We start from the raw sequence: 20,524 nt of genomic DNA on the forward strand, positions 1-20,524 counted from the left end.
CTTATGAGCGGTAAAATGTATCTATTACAAAATATACATACTCTTAATTCCTGCTCATTGCTTTTTCAATTGAATTATTTTACACAGTAATGTCTCTTGAACATCGCGTTTTCACAATAACGTCATCGATGAATCGTGTACGCCTAGATGCCTGTTCAGTTTTATTTTAAATTTTACGATCAAGACCTATTTTTCAGGCCTGATTCCTCGAATATTTCTAAATTTAGCGAGTCTTATCGTTCCAAAATGAATGGTCATAGCGTTGTCGCTGAATGGGTTACAAGATATATAACTGTTGCTGATTCGGGGGTCGATGACTTGAGTCGTGTACATGTGCGGTGTGGGTGTCCGCCAATGAAATGACGGGCATTTATTGAGAAGTTTTCGCGGTTGTCGGAACGGGGGCGCGAGTGACGCCGCGGCCTAGACAGGCGCTTTTGAGGGCATTATCATGCGGCACACCCACTGTTGCTAACTATTCTTATCGAACATGTTAAATATTGGGTTATTTTCGCTGTCACGGTAAGGTAAAAATGTAATCTTTTATCAAACTTTCATGGGTGTTTTTGAGACCACCAGACACACCTTTTATATTTTTGATCGTTGTGAGTGTCCACTGCATGTATCAATGACTATTGTCGAGAAAATTATAAGTAAGTACATTGAATACTAACCGATGCTCTTACGGTGAGAGAAAAAAATCGCGAGGAAACCTGTACATTCAGGAAACTAGATGTGTAAAGATGATCCAATATGGGTTAGGTTTACCTGAAATGATTGCGGAGGTCAGATGGGAGTCGCTTCGTGTAAAAACCTGACTCACCCAATCCAGAATCCATGGTCAAAGGCATACCCTGGGCTCCTCTCCAGAGTGGTAAGTAGGTACTTAAGTCACTGAAGAAGAAGAATGCGTACAATATTAGAAATTATAACTCTGACCGGATGATTTATTCGGAAAGTGCAATTATAAAGTGAAATCGATTTAATCGTATCCTCATCGAGTATCGATGTGGTAACGTTCGTGCAGCCTGCTTGCAACTGCACCTATTCATTTTTTCACAAAGATCGATGCCAGGTGATGTGTTACGCCCGCCTCACTCGACTATAATGATGTACTATTTATGAAGCATACAATTATAAAATCATGATTATTGTCTACTAGCTGTGCCCGCGACTTCGTCCGCGTGGAATAGTTATTTTGGGCATCATTGAAACCAAGCTCATATCAAGGATGAATAATTTTTGACAAAAATTCTAAAAAAATTTGTTTTGGCTTCTATTGACCTTAAAAAGACCCTTTATAAATTTTTTTCTTAAATATCTTCAATGTACAGACAAAGTTCAGTTACAGTTTTATTATATGTATGGATTTCAATTCTTAAGGCTTTAGGCTATATGTATAACATCACGCTGCAACTATAAGGAGCAAAGACATAATGGAAAATGTGAAAATAACGGTGAAAATTATTCATCCTTGAGGGCTTCAATGATGCCCGAAATAACTGTTCGACGCGGACGCAGTTGCGGGCACAGCTAGTAGGAAATAATTAGATTTTCATAAATCTATCACGTGTATATCCCTTGCTGGGTAGAGCCAACAGTCTTGAAAAGACTGGAGGCCACTTTGATTGTGGATGATATCCCTGATTTTCCATTACCTATTTAGTATATTATAGATAGATATATTTAGTATATTATAGATAGATATAGGGATGGTAGCTGGTGTTTATCGATCAATCAGTTATTTATATGTTAGATTTTCGTTCCGTTTTAAACAATATTCATTGTTTAGACAGACTGCTTATTTTATACTCTTTTGTCTTACTTTCGGACTAACCCAAGTCTCGAATAGTTTCAATTCCAACCGTTTCTTCCAATAATCCTGTTTAGGCATGCTTGTTAATCAGTGCGCGGTGCCGGCGTCGCTTCAATGCGGCTTGTGCAACTGCATCCATTCCCCCCTCTCCCCCCTTTAATACATAACCCTCCCCCCTTCCAAGACCGATCACCCGTGACGTTTAACCAGCTCAGTCTGTAGTAAATTTCGAATTTTACGAGCACCATGGATGTTACGACCGTCAGCGTATTGTGTGGCGGCTGGCGAGTCGATGACCTTATATGTCTAGAGTTGTTTTTACAATCCTGTGGGTGAGAGAAATCTATGGGTTTGTACAGAGACTAACTATACATATACATACATACATAAAATCTCGCATTTTTTCGGGAAGGGTAAGCAGAGACTACAGCTTTCCACTTGCCACTTATTTTCAGTTTCACTAACAAGGTTAGTTATAACTGGTTAGTGTGAGGTAAGTTTTTTTTTAATTTTCAAAATCTCACAACCTATCATTACAGGTTCTGACCTAATGCGATAGCGAAAAATATATTATAACAATATTATCTACTTCTGTAACTTACACAACAAAAGTTAACACTTACCACACACTAACCAGTACAAAACATTACATACATCACGTCTATATCCCTTGCAGGGTAGACAGAACAAACAGTCTTGAAAAGCTTGTAAGAGTGTTTGGATTAATAATTCAAATTTAAGTAACAGAATTGAGAATAAAATAGTGACAGGTTGTTAGCCCATCGCCTCAAAGAAGAATCCAAAGTTTATAAGCCTATATCTTAGTCGCCTGTTACGGCATCCATGGGAAAAAAATGCAGTAGTTGTTATCAATATTGGTTTTGTAAAATGTGTCATCTTCACAAACACTGGAAAGGAGCCCGGGGTACGCCTTTGACCATGGATCCTGGATTAGGTGAGTCAGGTGTTTACACGAAGCGACTCCTATCTGATCTCCGCGACCTTTGCACGGAACCTTAACCTATGTTGGTTCATGGTAACACATCCAGTTCCGTAGGTTTCCTCACGATGTTTCCCGGATCGTTGGTAGATACATACATAAATGCATATCATCACGTCTATATCTCTTACGGGGTAGACAGAGTCAACAGTCTTGAAAAGACTGAAAGGCCACGTTCGGCTATTAAGCTTAATGATAGAATTGAGATTCATATAGTGACAGGTTGCTAGCCTGTCGCCTAAAAAAGAATCCCAAGTTTGTAAGCATATCCCTTAGTCGCCTTTTACGACATCCATGGGAAAGAGATGGAGTGGTCCTATTCTTTTTTTTTTATTGGTGCCGGGAACCACACGGCTGTGTTGGCAGATACTAGGTAGTCTGATGGCCTGTCCATCAATCTGCCCATAACAGTAACGGAATGGACGTAACCCACTTAGAGCGGCGCGCCAGCTCTATTCGATTATAAACGCACGTCGCTGTTGCTATCTGACCTGCACACGGTATGCCTAGTTAGATACATATATATAGCAACGTCTATATCCCTTGCGGGATAGACACAGTCAGTAAAAGGCCACGTACAGTTCTATGGCTAAATGATGGAACTGAGATTCAAATAGTGACAGGTTGCTGGCCCATCGCCTACAGGAATAATCCCAAGTTTATTAGCGTATCCCTTAGTCGCCTTTCATGGGAAAGATAAAGAATGGTCCTATTATTAATTGCCGGGAACCACACGGCACTTAAGCAAGTAAAGAACAAAATAACAACCCAAAGTTATATAGTAACCATCATGATTTTCTAATCCTGTCTTCAGTGATGTGGCAAACAGGCACGTTATCACATAAGCGTGCATCGCTTGCGTGACTCTGGCCTGCCCGCTGAAAAACTTAAACATGTTAAAATTTACACACGAGTACACCCCAATCAAAGTTTAACAATGGCTCATAAATAATTTAATGTTTATGTTATATTATTAGACGAAGGCTTTTATTTAAGAGTGTGATTGCTTTTATGTAAATTACGTGTGTTGAAATTAATTATTATAGAAAAATTATATGTTATATTGTTTCACAGAAGAAGGATTGTTTTATTTAATCATAAGTACCTAACTATTATAAGTATATGACATTCGTTCATTCCTTGTAAAAATTTTTTTTCAATGAATATTATTACGATGTAGTTTACTTGGAACTATAATAAACTAACGATCTTCAAAACTTAACAGCTTGCAAAGAAAGGCTGCATTGTGTCCCTGCGAATCGTTTGACTAATTTTATATAATTTCTTTTTTAACTTTTTTCATTTTACATCTTCCTGGCTTGATACATACATATAATCACGTCTATAGCCCTTGCGGGGTAGACAAAGCCAAAAGACGCGACATTTTGAAAGTTCGACTTAAAATACAACATTATTTATCTATATACTACATGAAAATAAAAATATTTCTGCGTGTTTTGTTTTTAAAATTTCGCGTATTTGGTGCGAAGTGGCCTTTAGGAACTTGTGCTAGCTCTATAAAGGACAAACTTCATGGTGATGATGGACAGTGGTCATCGTAGCCAAGCGACCAGCTCCATTGGCCGCTGTCGGTAATAAAGATTATATTGTAACTAATAACAGATCCCTTGACGTTTCAGAATATCATGGTCAAGGCATGGACGCGGGTGGAAACAATTTTGACTCCGGTGAGTACATTTTCTACTAGATTTTGCTTTTTTTGAAAATCTTTCGGGAAAAATAGTACTATTATCATACAAAATATGGATACAAAAGTAGTCAAGAACATTGAAATAGGTATCTCTTTGATAGATCAGGTGTGATAGAAGAAAATGCCTGATCCAATATTGAATAAAAAAATATCAAGCGTAATTTATATGTAGTATTCATGTATGTAAGATACAGGTTTCACCTTGTTGAGTGCGTGGTGCGAATGCAAAGTTATGGCTGGATGAAACCTTTTACTAATTAGTGATCGTTCAGTGCTTTTCAAAGTTAGGACGAAGGTCGGCCCTGAAGTTAGACATAGATCTCACGAGCGTATGTGAAAAGAGATTGACCAATAAGCCTTTTTTAGAAATCAGTAGAGTTTACATAGATACATACTAATGGTCACGTTTTTTGGGGGGTAGAAAAACCCAGCAGTCTTGAAAAGATAGGTCACGTTTACGTGTACGACTTCATGACTGAATTGAGATTCAAATAGTGGCAGATTGCTAACCCATCGCCAATAAGAGGAATCCCAAGTTTATAAGCCTATCCCTTAGTCGCCTTTTGCGACATCCATGGGAATGATTGGTTGGAGTTGTTATATTTTAAAATGCCTAAACTATGATCAGCAAAGGTTTATTTATTGAAACTTTATTGTACAAAATACAATCTTCTTCTTCTTTAATTAGTCTCTTCCATCTCTTTCGCTCTTAAGCATTTCCATCCACTTTATTGCAGCTGTTATCGAGAATGTAGGCAATGTCTGCCCTGTATTAGAAAAAGACGTATTCGTGTAAAGTCCCAATCTAGGATCATGTTGAAAAAGCAAACCCCAGGCTCCTCTGGAGAAAAGTGAGGATGTAACCAGATATTACGCTAGGAGGAAGAATATATGTTTGTTATGTATTGTAAAAATTTGCACGCGAATCAATAACCGTACGATATTTATGAAACTCCTGAAAATTATTGTGATATGTTATAATATATATCGTGATAATATGAAAAGCCTACGTAATTGCCGCTAACTCTCTCGAGTTTCCGAGTGAACGCCCACCCGAACAGACGCACAGACGAGTGGCGAGTGGGTGTCGTCTGCCGAGGGAGACTTACGCTAATTATTTCCAGGAATTCCTTATCCGATACAGTGTTTGAAGTAGTTTATAAACAAAACGTACCGGGATCTATGATAAAAGAGGGTAACGCGCAGCCCCATCAGTTCAGTCAAGAGATTTGGCATGTAGGTTCCATATATGATCTAGGTTAAGAGAGAAGATAACTAAAAGAAAAATCCTGGAAATCCCGTGGTAAGGGAAATCTATCCATCCATATATGTCTTTATCGCTTAGACAGAGCCAATAGTCATGATGACTGTAAGGTCACGTTCAGCTGTATAGCTTAATGATGGAATTGAGATTCAAATAGTGACACGTTGGCCCATTGTCTAAAAGAAGAACAGCAAGTTAACTTGTCTTGATTGACTTTTACAGTCTGCGTTTCAAAAAGAGTAGCAGCTGGTACATACTTTGATTTTTCTTGAAAGGAATCGGCAATGATTGGAATTTTTCCGTTCTCTAGTAAAGCATAAGCTCCATCTGATTGTCAGTATATAAAAACATCCATACATATACATACATACATACATTATGTACATACAAATAATCAATTGTATGTCCCTTACGGGGAAGACAGAGCCGACAGTCCTTAAAATACTGATAGGCCACGTTCAGCTGTTTGGCTTACTTATAGAATTGTGATTCATATAAATTGTATATAGGTTATACCCATATTTTGTTAATAGTCAAGTTAATCATAGGTATAAACTTTCTTTCTTATTAGTCACCATGTCTGAATTCTCAATTACTCCATAAATTAATTATCTTGTTAAACGTGGCATTTGAGGCTTGTGACTTTTTGCTCTGTTTAAAGAAATGATATATGTCTATCTGTAAAAAGCTGTAATAATCCACAATTTATATAAAGGATTGTTAATTTTAGCCCGAAAAATGGACTACGTAACGTACCGCTATAACCGACGCTGCTGAGCCGGTTCCTGATCATAATTACGAGTTCGTATTACTTCATTAGTGTTTTCGTAATCATTCGAGTTTGTTTTAACCCACTGATTAAAAAGACGGTTATTATAAAGTTGACGCGAGTTTCGGTGACTATTTGTAGAAATGCGTTTGTGTTTGAAAGAAGAATGGAATCCATGAATCAAATAATTGAATTAACTATTTAAACCTTTACTTTTCAAAACCCCATCACAATCGAAGTTGTTCAAAGACTGCTTGAACGACATATTGTTTTCATCGCCGTTTCAATCCGTCACGATATTATTATTATTATCTATTTTAAGGCCGTGTCCCGACCTTCCAAAGGACGGGACACTCCGAGACACTCGGGCTAGATTGGGAGAAAGGGTGGTAGGGTGAAGGGGGTGAGGTGGTCTTTGTTCCCCCAAATTATCGGGATCGCCCACCTGCCAGATAACTGCTGGCTAACTGAAGATTACCAAATGATATAAGTATATAGGTTACTCCTAATGTCAGATCGGGTAAATTTAAGGGTCTATATAAAGAGATAAAATTGTGGGTTGCGATAAAGATTAGGTGAGAGATAAATCGGTGGTTTTAGTTGAGGTAAGATTGTGGAGAGATTCTAATTTATTGCTTTTGACAGGTATGTAGACGTCATGGTAGTTACGGGTATTGTACAGAGTGCGGGGGGACAGTAAGACCCTTTCCTCCCTTCCATTTTTATTTAATTTATTTTAACATTAAATACTTTTTCGCATTTGAGGCTTGTGACTTTTTGCTCTGTTTAAAGAAATGATATATGTCTATCTGTAAAAAGCTGTAATAATCCACAATTTATATAAAGGATTGTTAATTTTAGCCCGAAAAATGGACTACGTAACGTACCGCTATAACCGACGCTGCTGAGCCGGTTCCTGATCATAATTACGAGTTCGTATTACTTCATTAGTGTTTTCGTAATCATTCGAGTTTGTTTTAACCCACTGATTAAAAAGACGGTTATTATAAAGTTGACGCGAGTTTCGGTGACTATTTGTAGAAATGCGTTTGTGTTTGAAAGAAGAATGGAATCCATGAATCAAATAATTGAATTAACTATTTAAACCTTTACTTTTCAAAACCCCATCACAATCGAAGTTGTTCAAAGACTGCTTGAACGACATATTGTTTTCATCGCCGTTTCAATCCGTCACGATATTATTATTATTATCTATTTTAAGGCCGTGTCCCGACCTTCCAAAGGACGGGACACTCCGAGACACTCGGGCTAGATTGGGAGAAAGGGTGGTAGGGTGAAGGGGGTGAGGTGGTCTTTGTTCCCCCAAATTATCGGGATCGCCCACCTGCCAGATAACTGCTGGCTAACTGAAGATTACCAAATGATATAAGTATATAGGTTACTCCTAATGTCAGATCGGGTAAATTTAAGGGTCTATATAAAGAGATAAAATTGTGGGTTGCGATAAAGATTAGGTGAGAGATAAATCGGTGGTTTTAGTTGAGGTAAGATTGTGGAGAGATTCTAATTTATTGCTTTTGACAGGTATGTAGACGTCATGGTAGTTACGGGTATTGTACAGAGTGCGGGGGGACAGTAAGACCCTTTCCTCCCTTCCATTTTTATTTAATTTATTTTAACATTAAATACTTTTTCGCTTTCGGGGAAGACCAGCATCGCAGCTCACCAATGACATACGCTTACGGTGACAATCATCAATCAATATCCACACTAATATTATAATCATAAATGGCTTTTATTTTTGTTTGTAACGAATAAACTCAAACTACTATACTGATTTTGATGAAATTTGGACCATAGATAGAATACTTGAGGAGTACTTACATAGGCTTTATTCTGAAAATCCCTAAAGGCTATAGATTTAAAACTGAGTCAGTGACAGACAGAAAACGTTGAATCAAACTAGAAGGCGTAGGAAGTCGATATTTTGCATGAAGATTTTTTTTTGGGTAACTTGGGAGCTGTCACAAGTTACCCAAAGTTTCTCTTAGTGCAGACTAAGAGAACATTCTTAGGCATTAAAAAAAAAATCAGAACTTGCGTTTAACAGTAGCCTCTGGCTAGCAAAAGCTAGTTTGGTATACATAAAATTGTTAAGTAAATATGTAATGTAAATTCGATGTGTCTGTTTGCAGGTCAGCAGCAACAGGAACAGGAGCTGGCGACGAAGATGCTTCAGATCCAGTCTAAGCGGTTCTACCTCGACGTGAAGCAGAACCGGCGGGGGCGGTTCATTAAAGTTGCGGAGGTCAGTACAAAATCGAGCATAAATTACGATTTTAAAATGACAACTACCTACCTATAATGTTTTTCGACCCAAATATAAGCATCTTATTAGTGCAGTTGTTACGTCGTAATCCCATTTCTTTAATTAAAGTACACGAGCATAATTTTTACTTCCGAAAAAAGTAAAAAGAGACAGAAAAAGAAGTAGACCCAGAATGAACCCCTGTGGTCCTCCATCAAAGCAAATAATATTAACTCTCTATCGTAACTTCTTTCAACTATTTTAGGTTAATTTTTTAGTATGCCTCTACATAATACTTCAATTTATTGAGATTGCATTCGAAAGCCACATTAGTTGACTTTTGAACATGACTGTCACATTGTGGACGCAATCAAAAGCGTTTGAGAAGATAAAAGTTATTTTTATACGGAATACAATTATTGTAATTTTTTTGATTGTGTAAGATACTTATTTCAGGGTTCATTGCTTATTCATTATTTAATTTTTTAATACTTTAATTATATCAGATAATTTAATTCAACATCCTAATTGTTAGAAGTCCATATAAAGCTTTATTGTCTTGTTTTACGCAAATACAAATCAATTACACATCTGCAATCTATGTTATTACTGAAATACTAAGCGCCGATTGTGCTTATGTAATGTTTCGATAAGCGAGTATCGGTCACTGACCTGCCACCGCTCTGCCTGATAAAAAAATGGAATGAATTTTTTTCACTACTTTCGTGCTACAAATATGTCATGTTGTAAAGTTCCCATTTTATCGGTTTAGGTCAAATCAGGGGGTTCCTCCGATCGACTGTTCGATGGGATTCCCTGATTTTTCCACTTTTGTATCGTGTTTATAGGTTTGAGTTTTTTTTTCTGTGAAAACGCAATTTAGACCAAAAGCCAGAAGAATGATTTTATATAAAAATTTCACTTCTTTCAAGTAATTTTACTTGAAATGTTATAATAATCTATTGTCTTCACTAATTCAAGTCTCTTTATAACTTTAAAGGATCGGAACGCGTGTTTGTTTCCTTCAGATATGATATTAACTACCTTCTTTAGTTAATCACGTCTTTATCCCTTACGGGGTAGACAGAGCCACGCATAGGTTAATAAGTGGGCGTTGAAGCGGTACCTTGATCAAAATAAGGACGTCCTGGCAAAAGGTCAAGTCATAAGTATCCGACACCGCCGAGCTTGCATGAAGAGAGTTATGAATGTGGATGAAGCGAAGAAAGCTGTAGTCTCTGCCTACTCCTCCGGCAAAAAGGCGTAATTTGATGTATGTATGAAACGAACAAGTACAACAAATAGCGCACATTGGATCCTTTCTTATGATTTCTTTTTATTCTTCAAGCGAAGAAGTAAAATGCTATGATTAAGATCCCATTAAATTATAACCGGCGACATATTTATGTGGATTATGAATTGTTCCGTGCTTGTTGCCATTTGTGCATTTGTGTTTATGCAAATGTTGCATCCGATGCTCTGCTATGTTGCATTAATTTATTATATGACGTTAGCCTGGATTACCACAAGACAGTTTGAATTGGAACTAAATTTCTTGTCATATTGTACTCGTATTATCATCGTAATATAAATTAGTAACCGTGTCAGTGACGTAGTGGGCCCTACCAAGGCGGAATTTAGGTCCACAAGCATTGCGGGAACACGCAAAGTAAGTCAGTTTACAAAAAAAAGAAATTTACAAAAAAGGTCATGATGATCACCTTCTTTCGGTTTCGGTTTAGGATTCATGCAATTTTCTTGAAACATAATAAATCAATCACTCTTATCTCTGTGTAAATTATCACTTACAGGTTTCTTTACTTGAATACCCTTACCACCAGTCATAACACTCCCATCTTTCATATCGTTCGGTCTAGTTGTTTCATAGGTAGGTACCTCACACACGCGTCTCAACCCAAAGTTGAAACTGGATTATGCCATGTCTGCATGGCGTAGCCTCCTTCATTAATTATTCATTAGAAGGAAATTGTTATGCTTTATCGTGAATATTGTTAGCAGTAGACTTCCCATCATATTTTGAACATAATTTGAACCAAAAATGCCCAAATGCTTTAGCCTCACCAATAAACTAACATGCATATCAATTAAATTAACCCTGTTTAAAAAGATTTGAGCAACTGGATTAAACACGATTTAAGTTGAGTCAATTTATCGCCGAGGGCAGAAGCTGTTAAGCAAAAAGGCTTTTTGTGATATGACCTGATTAAAATAAAAATTCCTGGTTCGTGACCATAGGCGAAACCCTCCTCCCAAAAAAGAAAGGAACAGGGATAAGCCAGGAGGATAACAAGCCGTTTTCTGTTTTAACCCCCGACGAAAAAACGACGGAGTGTTAATTTGGACATGTCTGGCTGTGGGTGTCTGTGGCATTGAAGCTGCCCAACGGATTGTAGTAGAAAATAACTGGAGTGGTAGAATAATATAACACAAATTGTATCGAGGTTACTAAAGACTATTAATTTTAACTTGTTGTTTCAGATCGGCGCCGACGGTCGTCGCAGCCAGATATTCCTGGCGATGTCCACAGCGGCGGAGTTCCGGGACCACTTGTCCAGCTTTAGCGATTACTACTCCTCATTGGGTCCCCCCAATCCAGACAACGTGCCAGACGACGGGAAACTCAAGTCAGAGATGATGCTCAAGGTACGGAGGTGTCTACTGGTATATCGGGACCTTAGAATAGGACCATTACATCTTTTTCCCGCGGATGTCGAAAAACAAGAGAAAATAGATTCACATCTAGAACAATTACTGTATTCTTTCCCATGGATGTCGTAAAAGGCGACTATGGGATAGGCTTTAACTTGGGATTCTTCTTTAGGCGATGGGCTAGCAACCTGTCACTATTTGAATCTCAATTCTATCATTAAGCGAAATAGCTGAACGTGGCCATTCAGTCTTTTCAAGACTGTTGGCTCTGTCTACCCCGCAAGGGATATAGACGTAACTATATGTATGTTATGTATGTATGTAATATATATGTAATGCTTAAACATACATACATACATACATAAAATCACGCCTCTTTCCCGGAGGGGTAGGCAGAGACTACCTCTTTCCACTTGCCACGATCTCTGCATACTTCTTTCGCTTCGTCCACATTCATAACTCTCTTCATACAAGCTCGGCGGTTTCGGGTACTTTTGACCTGACCCTTTACCAGGACGTCCTTAATTTGATCAAGATACGTTCGTCTAGGTCTTCCCACTCCGACCTTTCCCTCCACACTCTCCTTGTATATCTGCTTAGTCAACCTGCTTTCATTCATCCTCTCCACATGACCGAACCATCTTAACATACCCTTTTCTATTCCTGTAACTACATCTTCTTTCACATCACAACATTCCCTTATCACGCTGTTCCTTATCCTGTCACTCAATTTCACACCCATCATACTCCTTAACGCTCTCATTTCCACTGCATTTATTCTGCTTTCATGCTTCTTTTGCCATACCCAACTTTCACTCCCATACATTAATGTCGGGACCAACACGCCCCTGTGCACAGCCAGTCGAGCCTTTTTGGATAGTTTCTGACTGCTCATAAAGGCATGCAAAGCTCCATTCACCATGTTCCCCGCGTTCACTCTCCTTTCAATATCACTATCATACTTGCCATCTGATGTAAACTTTGATCCTAGATATACAAACTCTTTCACTTGCTCCACTTTTTCTCCTCCAATCAAAATATTACATGCTGTCATTTCTTTCTCCATTTCAAAAACCAGTGTTTTAGTTTTACTTACGTTCACTTTCATTCCTTTCTCTTTTAAAGCTTCATGCATACAGTTTACCATCTCCTGTAACTCCTCCGCTGATGACGCCAGTATAACCTGATCGTCGGCATAGAGCAGACATTTGACGAGTAACTCATTCATCCTTAATCCACTTTTAGACTCTTTCAAATCTGTCAAACAGCTATCCATAAATAGGTTGAACAGCCACGGTGACGCAACACATCCTTGCCTAACGCCTTTCTCAATCTTAAACCACTCAGTGTGCGCTCCGTTTATCCTGATACAAGCACTCGAATCCTCATATAAGGATTTCAGTGCTCGTATTAAGAGACTGCTCACCCCATGCATAGAAAGTGCTGACCACAATTCATTCCTCTCAACTCTGTCATAGGCCTTTTCCAGATCTACGAATGTGCAATAGACTTTTTGACTCTTGGCCAAAAACTTTTCGGCTATGCACCGCAAGGAAAAGACCTGATCAGTACATCCCATTCCCTTTCGAAATCCCGCTTGAGCATCCCATATTTTGTCATCAGTTTCATTCCTGACTCTATTAATCAATACCTTAGCATACAATTTGCCGACGACGCTAAGCAGGCTTATACCACGATAATTTTTGCAGTCCAGCTGTGACCCTTTTCCTTTGTAAAGTGGCACGATAACAGCCTTACACCAATCTTTTGGTACTCGGCCGCTTCTCCAACACAAATTGAAAAGGCAGTACAACTGACTAGCTACTACGCCTTTTCCTGCTTTAAGCATCTCGACCGACACTCTATCACACCCAGCAGCCTTTCCCGCTTTCATACTCTTAAGTGCTTCCACAATTTCGAACATTTCAATTTCGCCTTCCATCTCATTCTCTTTTTCTTCGCTATAGCAGAAATCTTTCTTATTTCCTTCCTTTTTTTTCAAATAAACTTTCAAAATAGTCCTTCCATATCTTTAGTACACATTCTTCTCCTTTCACAACGCTACCATCCTGGCATCTGATCCTAGTCAGCTCTCTGGTTATAGTATTTCCTCGGGCTGACCTTACGGATTTCCAGAATACTTTCAGATTTGACTGAAAGTCTTCTGATAGCCTTTTATCAAAATCCTCTTTATACTCTTCTTTCTTTCTAATCACAGCTTTCTTAACCAAATCTTTCATTTTCTTATATTCCTTACGTGCTTCATTCACATCTTCATCTATAACCTCTTGCATTCTTAAGTTAGCTTTTGCTGCTAACAAATCCAGCCATACTTTCTTCTTTAATCGCACAAGTTCTTGCACATCTTTACTCATCCACGCATTTTTGTGATTTTTTCCTTTCCTTCTTCTACTTACACCACACACTTCAACAGCTACTTTCACAATTCTTTTTTTAAATTCCTTCCATCCATCTTCAATATCGCTCATTTCCTCTAAATCTTCAAATTCATCCTTCAGTCTATTAATATACTTCTTACCTACATCCATATCTTGCAAATTTTCTACTTTTACTCTTTCCAAAGCGCTGGTTTGCTCCCTTACCCTGTGCCGCCAGCGATTGAAGATACCCCTTATCCGGGATATCACCAGTAAATGGTCCGAGTCAATGCCAGCACCGCGATATGCACGGGTATCCAGCACTTTGTTCTTCAATCTTTCATCTACAATCACAAAGTCTATCATACTTTTTAAAATACCTTCCACTCTTGTGTAGGTGTGGATCTCTTTATGTTGAAACATTGAGTTCGACACAAAAAGATCCCACTCTAGACAAATTTCTAATACACTTCTTCCATTATCATTCACCTTTTCGTCACCAAACGCACCAAGCACCTTTTCATATCCATCACGCTTTACACCCACCCATCCATTAAAATCACCTAACATAATAATCTTCTCATTTGGCTTGGTAACTTTCAATACTTCTCTTACACTATTCCAGAACTCCTCGTTTTCGCTTTTTGCTGATGTTGTACCCCTCGAACCCACATCCCAAGGTGCATAAACACCTAGAACGAAGATCCGAGTGATTCCAACTTTCAGCCTAATCCATAGAAGACGAGGGCTGACACACTCATACTCATTCACGCACTCAGCCATTCGTGCAGAAAGAATTAGACCGACCCCTTGACAGCCTCGGCTGGTACTGGAAATTCCAGACCAATACGCCGTGTAAGGGCCGTGCTGCGTCGCGTCGCATCCTTTCCGCTTCGTTTCATTCACGCACAACACATCCAAACGTCTTTCATCCATCATCTGGCATACTTCCTCAATCTTATCCTTCATTCCTCCTCTTACATTCATCGTCGCAAAGCGGCTTTCAGCAGACCGCATACCGCTCCCGCCGGGAACGAGACGTGATGGGGTGCGGACACCATCGCCGCCATCTAGGTGCTCTTTCAAAAAATTTGCATCCATGCGATTCCCACGAGACGCTAGGGAAAAATTTTGTCCGCCCCAGCAGAGCCCCGCATGCCAGGGTAAGGCTAGCCATTACCTGGGGGTCGCCCAACCCCATGGCGGAAGTGGCACGCTCGAGACTAGGCTCGCCCCTAGCCATGCATCCATCGGCGCGGCAGACCTTAGATTGGCAGGGATTTACATTAAAGAGGAATCCCAAGTCTATCCCTTAGTCGGCTCTTACGACATCCGTGGGAAAGAGATGGAGTGGTCCTATTCTTTTGTAATGGTGCCGGGAACCACACGGTACTGAGTCATTGATAATATATGTACTTTATATTTTTATAACAACCTATTAACAAAAAGTATTAATTTAGTATTGACGGAATAAGCTAAACAATAAAATATTCAAGTGAGGAAAATCAAATATTTGCAAATACGAGATCATGTGCGGACTTTAATTTGAAATTTCAGATAACGGCAGAGATTCTTTAAAAAGGAGTCTTATTTACTACATTTGTATAATAAAGAAGTTTCAGAACTTCAACCATTCAGATTTTCCGTACCATATTTTTGTAAAGATACATAGATATTCGAGCAAATATAAAAAGCTTAACATATAAGTTATGTGCTTGAATCAATGGGGACACCGACCATAGACATTATTATTAGATACTTGGCATTAGTACAGACCCAAAAGTCCGAGCAAACATTTTTTGTAGTGTCCGGAGCAATCGCCCTCTATCCAGCTGGCGAGAGACTCCCCGTACTTGCTCTGGAACATGTCCGAGATGTCCCCGAGGTCAATCTCGCAGCGGGTCACCATAATGCGGATGAGCTGCCGGTCGTTGGTGCCCAAGCCCTTCATGGACTTGTGGAGACGCTCGGCGAAGAACAAAGGCTTGTTGCGCACCACTTTCACAATAGCCCTAAGGGCCTTCTCCAGATCACCAGAGAACTCCGCTTTGATCGCGTCATCGATGTCGTGCCCCGTGAGGAACTGGTACTCCTGGAAAATGGCCGCCAGCTGCGGGAACGAACGGGAACACAGCACCGCGTTGAACACCGACTCGTCTGTTCCTAGGCGGAGTTCACCAGCTTGCAGCAAGCTCCTAGCGTCTTGCCTGGCCTTTTCTTGGTCCACGTGGAATTCTTCAGATCTGTTACCCATCGACAATGACGTCATAAGCCTCTTGAAGTTGCCCGAAGTATCACCGCGGAGGTCGTCCTCCAAAAGAGTTCCATACATGGCCTTATCATATCATATTAGTCATCAAGCCTGCTTGATGACCTGAATCTCGTGGTTGGACATGGTACACATGACTTCAATGAGGACGTCTTCATCTGTTCCTATTCCCGCGGTGGCGTCATGCAGCTCCTTGGCGTAGAACTGCGGTAATGGAGTCATGAGAGCCACGATCAAGTCTTCGAACTTCCCGCTCGTTTCGCTCTTCAGATCGGAGATCAGATCCTTTCCATACAAAGTTTTGAATTCAAACGCGATACGCAGTCTCTGCTCATTGCTCCGCCTCGTCAGGACTTGAATGATGGCCTTCTCATCAGTTCCGAAGCCCTTCATGGCCTTGCGGAGCACCGCCGCATCAGCTCGAGGGTCGAAGGGATTCACCGGCACGACGGTTGGCTTGGATTGCTGATAGGGATTCATTGTAGATATACCTAGGTTCTGCTTTCACAAAAGAAAACCTTTAGTTTCTTAATACCAAGTTCACAGACTATCTTCAGTGTAAAATACGCAATGATCAAAGAATTATGCTTAAACATTTACCAAGTTTTGGAATTTTCAGTTCCTTTTATACTTTTGACCTGAATCAAAATGCATTTCCCAGTATTTGACCCACATTTGCCTAGGACAGTCGACAGAAACTAATCAGCACCACCCATCTCCTCCCCCAGGACAATCGACGGTACTACCTGGATTTAAAGGAGAACTCCCGCGGTCGGTTCCTGAGGGTCTCCCAGACGATCACGCGCGGCGGGCCGCGCAGCCAGGTGGCGCTCCCGGCGCAGGGCATGATCGAGTTCCGGGACGCCTTGACCGACCTCCTGGACGACTTCGGCACTGATGACGGCGGGTAAGTTGTCTTCATCTTCTCTACCTCCTGGCTACCTCCTCATCTCTCTGGAGACTAATCTCCAGGGTGCTTCTTTTGACCGTCATCTGGAATTGAGGAATCTAAAGGTTGAGACGGTTAATTGATGACGGCGGGTAAGTTGTCTTCATCATCTCACCCTCCTCATCTCTCTGTAGACTAATCTCCAGGCTCCAGCAGCGTGCTTCTTTTGACCGTCATCTGGAATTGAGGGATCTAAAGGTTGAGACTCCCAATCGGATGTAATTGATGACGGCGGGTAAGTTGTCTTCATCATCTCACCCTCCTCATCTCTCTGTAGACTAATCTCCAGGCTCCAGCAGGGTGCTTCTTTTGACCGACATCTGGAATTGAGGGATCTAAAGGTGTATATTGAGACTCCCAATCGGATGTAGTTGATGATGGCGGATAAGTTAGAGTATAAGATGTCTTCTTCCTCCTATTTTTTTAATTTATTTATCTTTATTTTACTACTCCTAGTGTTGATAATAAAAAAAGAGACTTGTGTTACGAGATACTCGTACTGACTCGACGATACTATATTTTTATAATAGAAACTTGTATAGATAACATCCAAGACCGGTCAGAGAAAATTCGTTTCTCATCATGCCCTAACCGGGATTCGAACCCGGGACCTCCGGTGTCACAAACAAGCGCACTGACGTTAATACCGGTTATATACTTATGTGCCGTGTGGTTCCCGGCACCAATACAAAAAAGAATAGGACCACTCCATCTCTTTCCCATGGATGTCGTAAAAGACCACTAAGAGATAGGCTTATAAACTTGGGATTCTTCTTTTAGCCGATGTTCAACCAACCTGTCACTATTTGAATCTCAATTGTATCACTAAGCCAAACAGCTCAGCGTGGCCTATCAGTCTTTTCAGGACTGCTGGCTCTGTCTACCCCGCAAGGGATGTGGATATTCATAGTTGTCAGACTAACCACTTAACTTTTTGTTACTAATTGACGGCCTCTGTGGCGCAGCGGTAGTATGCTTGTCTGTGACACCGGAGGTCCCGGGTTCGAATCCCGGCCAGGGCATGATGAGAAAAGAACTTTTTCTGATTGGCCTGGGTCTTGGATGTTTATCTATATAAGTATTTATTATAAAATATAGTATCGTTGAGTTAGTATCTCGTAACACAAGTCTCGAACTTACATCGAGGCTAACTCAATCTGTGTAATTTGTCCCGTATTTATTTATTTATTTTTACTATTTTCAAGCAACCTTCTTTAAAAAAATGATAGCTTGATCAGTAAGAATAACACTTTAGGATGCAGATATGGCATAATAATTTTAAATATGTGTATTTTATACGTTTTTTTATTTTATACGTGTATTGTGTCGTGTGTGTAAGTTATAAATAGCGTGTATAAAATATGTTCGTCCTTTGTAATAACTAATCAAATTCTAACAGTAAGACCTGTAAATTGGCTTTTCGTTTTGTATAACTGTTAACTTGTTATTAATATTGTAAGCTGTTGGTCTTTAATAAATAAAATAAAATAAAATAAAATTTTATTTCAATTCAGCTCTGATTGCAGCTTCAAGGGCGAGCTGCCCGAGGGCCGGCACCTCCGCGTCGACAATAAGAACTTCTACTTTGACATCGGACAGAACAATCGGGGGATCTATATGAAAGTCAGCGAGGTACGTCTCCTCTTTTGTGAAATGTATGTTTGTTTGTGTGTACGAGTATTCTTCCTCCTGGTTCTGGTTCCAAATGCATCCAAACCATTCTGGAGAGGAGCTCGGAGTATGCCTTGGAACATGTATCCTAGATTGGGTGAGTCAGGTACCATGGATCCTGAATTGGGTGAGTCAGGTACCATGGATCCTGGATTGGGTGAGTCAGGTACCATGGATCCTGGATTGGGTGAGTCAGGTACCATGGATCCTGAATTGGGTGAGTCAGGTACCATGGAGCCTGGATTGGGTGAGTCAGGTACCATGGATCCTGAATTGGGTGAGTCAGGTACCATGGAGCCTGGATTGGGTGAGTCAGGTACCATGGATCCTGGATTGGGTGAGTCAGGTACCATGGATCCTGGATTGGGTGAGTCAGGTACCATGGATCCTGAATTGGGTGAGTCAGGTACCATGGAGCCTGGATTGGGTGAGTCAGGTACCATGGATCCTGGATTGGGTGAGTCAGGTACCATGGATCCTGGATTGGGTGAGTCAGGTACCATGGATCCTGGATTGAGTGAATCAGGTATCATGGATCCTGGATTGGGTGAGTCAGGTACCATGGATCCTGGATTGGGTGAGTCAGGTTTTTACACGAAGCGACTCCCGTCTGACCTCCGCAACCTTTGCAAAAAGAAGTTTATAAACCTTAAGTAAGGTCAGACGGAAGTCGCTTCGTGTTAAGGTTAAGTAGTTCTTTTCCTTTATATCGCATACAACGTATACGATAAAGACTATATGTTTATATATGTTACAGGTGAAGAGCAACTTTCGCACAGCGATCACTGTCCCAGAGAAATGTTGGACGCGTTTCCGCGACATACTCGCCGATTACTGCGAGAAGATGTGTCGCGCGCAACAGCAGGAGTTGCACCAGGTGGGGGCGCTAGTGAGCCGTGCTGTGCATGTGTTGTCGAAGTGTTGGCCGATATTGCAACGTGTAGCGAGTTCGTTGCTGTGATGTTGGACGTCGGTTTTTGATCTGACTCGTCCAATCAAGGTTCAGAGTGATAAGCGGACCACTAGCTTCACACCAGAGCAGAGAGGCCGTAACTGGGAATAGTTCTGATAGATAATGATAATTTTTCGACTAATATTATAAATGTGAAAGTTTGTATGTCAGTATGGATGTTTGTTACACTTTCACGCAAAAACTACTGAACCGATTGCGATGAAATTGAATGAGTGGTATGTAGGTAGCTGAAGACCCAGAATAACTATTAATAGGGTTTACTAATTGATAGGGTTTCCATGCGGACGAAGTCACGGGCGGCCTCTAGCTTACTACTCTGTCAAGAAAGTAGCGGGAAAAGATCAATAATACACAAACTGTTTGTTATTCATCCAAATTTATTTTATCACCTTCAAAATATGCTCCTTTAGAAACGATACACTTACGCCAACGAATAATCCAATCATCAAAACATTTTTTAAACGCTGTTTCCGGAATTGAGGTCAGTTCTCGCCGCGAATTCTCTTTTATGTCTTCTAACGATTGAAAACGGGTGCCACGAAGTGGTAATTTGAGTTTAGGAAAAAGAAAAAAGTCGGCTGGAGCCATATCTGATGAATATGGTGGTTGCTCGATGGTATTTGTTGAGTGTTTGGTTAAAAATTCGTTCACAATGATGGCCTTGTGCGAAGGTGCATTATCATGGTGCAAAATCCAAGAATTTTCTTTCCACAAATCTGGCCGTTTTCGTCGGATTTGCTCTCTTAAACGCCGCGTAACACTCAAATAATATTCCTTATTTACCG

General features: G+C 40.2%; 2 protein-coding genes across 3 annotated transcripts in view; one reads left to right on the forward strand and one right to left on the reverse strand.

Moving 5' to 3' along the window:
- The window catches only part of LOC106141524 (transcriptional activator protein Pur-beta-B), a 37,625-nt gene that overhangs the window by 6,508 nt on the left and 10,593 nt on the right, over positions 1-20,524 (forward strand). Inside the window, exons 2-7 of one of the 2 annotated variants that reach the window (XM_060951634.1) lie at positions 4,457-4,504; positions 8,717-8,829; positions 11,329-11,493; positions 16,875-17,053; positions 18,610-18,727; positions 19,524-19,643. In XM_060951634.1, the coding sequence (XP_060807617.1) occupies positions 4,457-4,504; positions 8,717-8,829; positions 11,329-11,493; positions 16,875-17,053; positions 18,610-18,727; positions 19,524-19,643 (743 nt within the window). The remainder of the gene's footprint in view (positions 1-4,456; positions 4,505-8,716; positions 8,830-11,328; positions 11,494-16,874; positions 17,054-18,609; positions 18,728-19,523; positions 19,644-20,524) is intronic. The other variant, XM_060951635.1, reaches the window with a different exon arrangement.
- Positions 15,288-16,726, reverse strand: LOC132903382 (annexin B9-like). The gene is given in 1 exon segment (XM_060951633.1): positions 15,288-16,726. A coding segment is annotated over 1 exon segment (984 nt). The 5' UTR covers positions 16,627-16,726; the 3' UTR covers positions 15,288-15,642.

The sequence above is a fragment of the Amyelois transitella genome, chromosome 25 (genome assembly GCF_032362555.1).
Source record: "Amyelois transitella isolate CPQ chromosome 25, ilAmyTran1.1, whole genome shotgun sequence".
NCBI classification, from domain to species: domain Eukaryota; kingdom Metazoa; phylum Arthropoda; class Insecta; order Lepidoptera; family Pyralidae; genus Amyelois; species Amyelois transitella.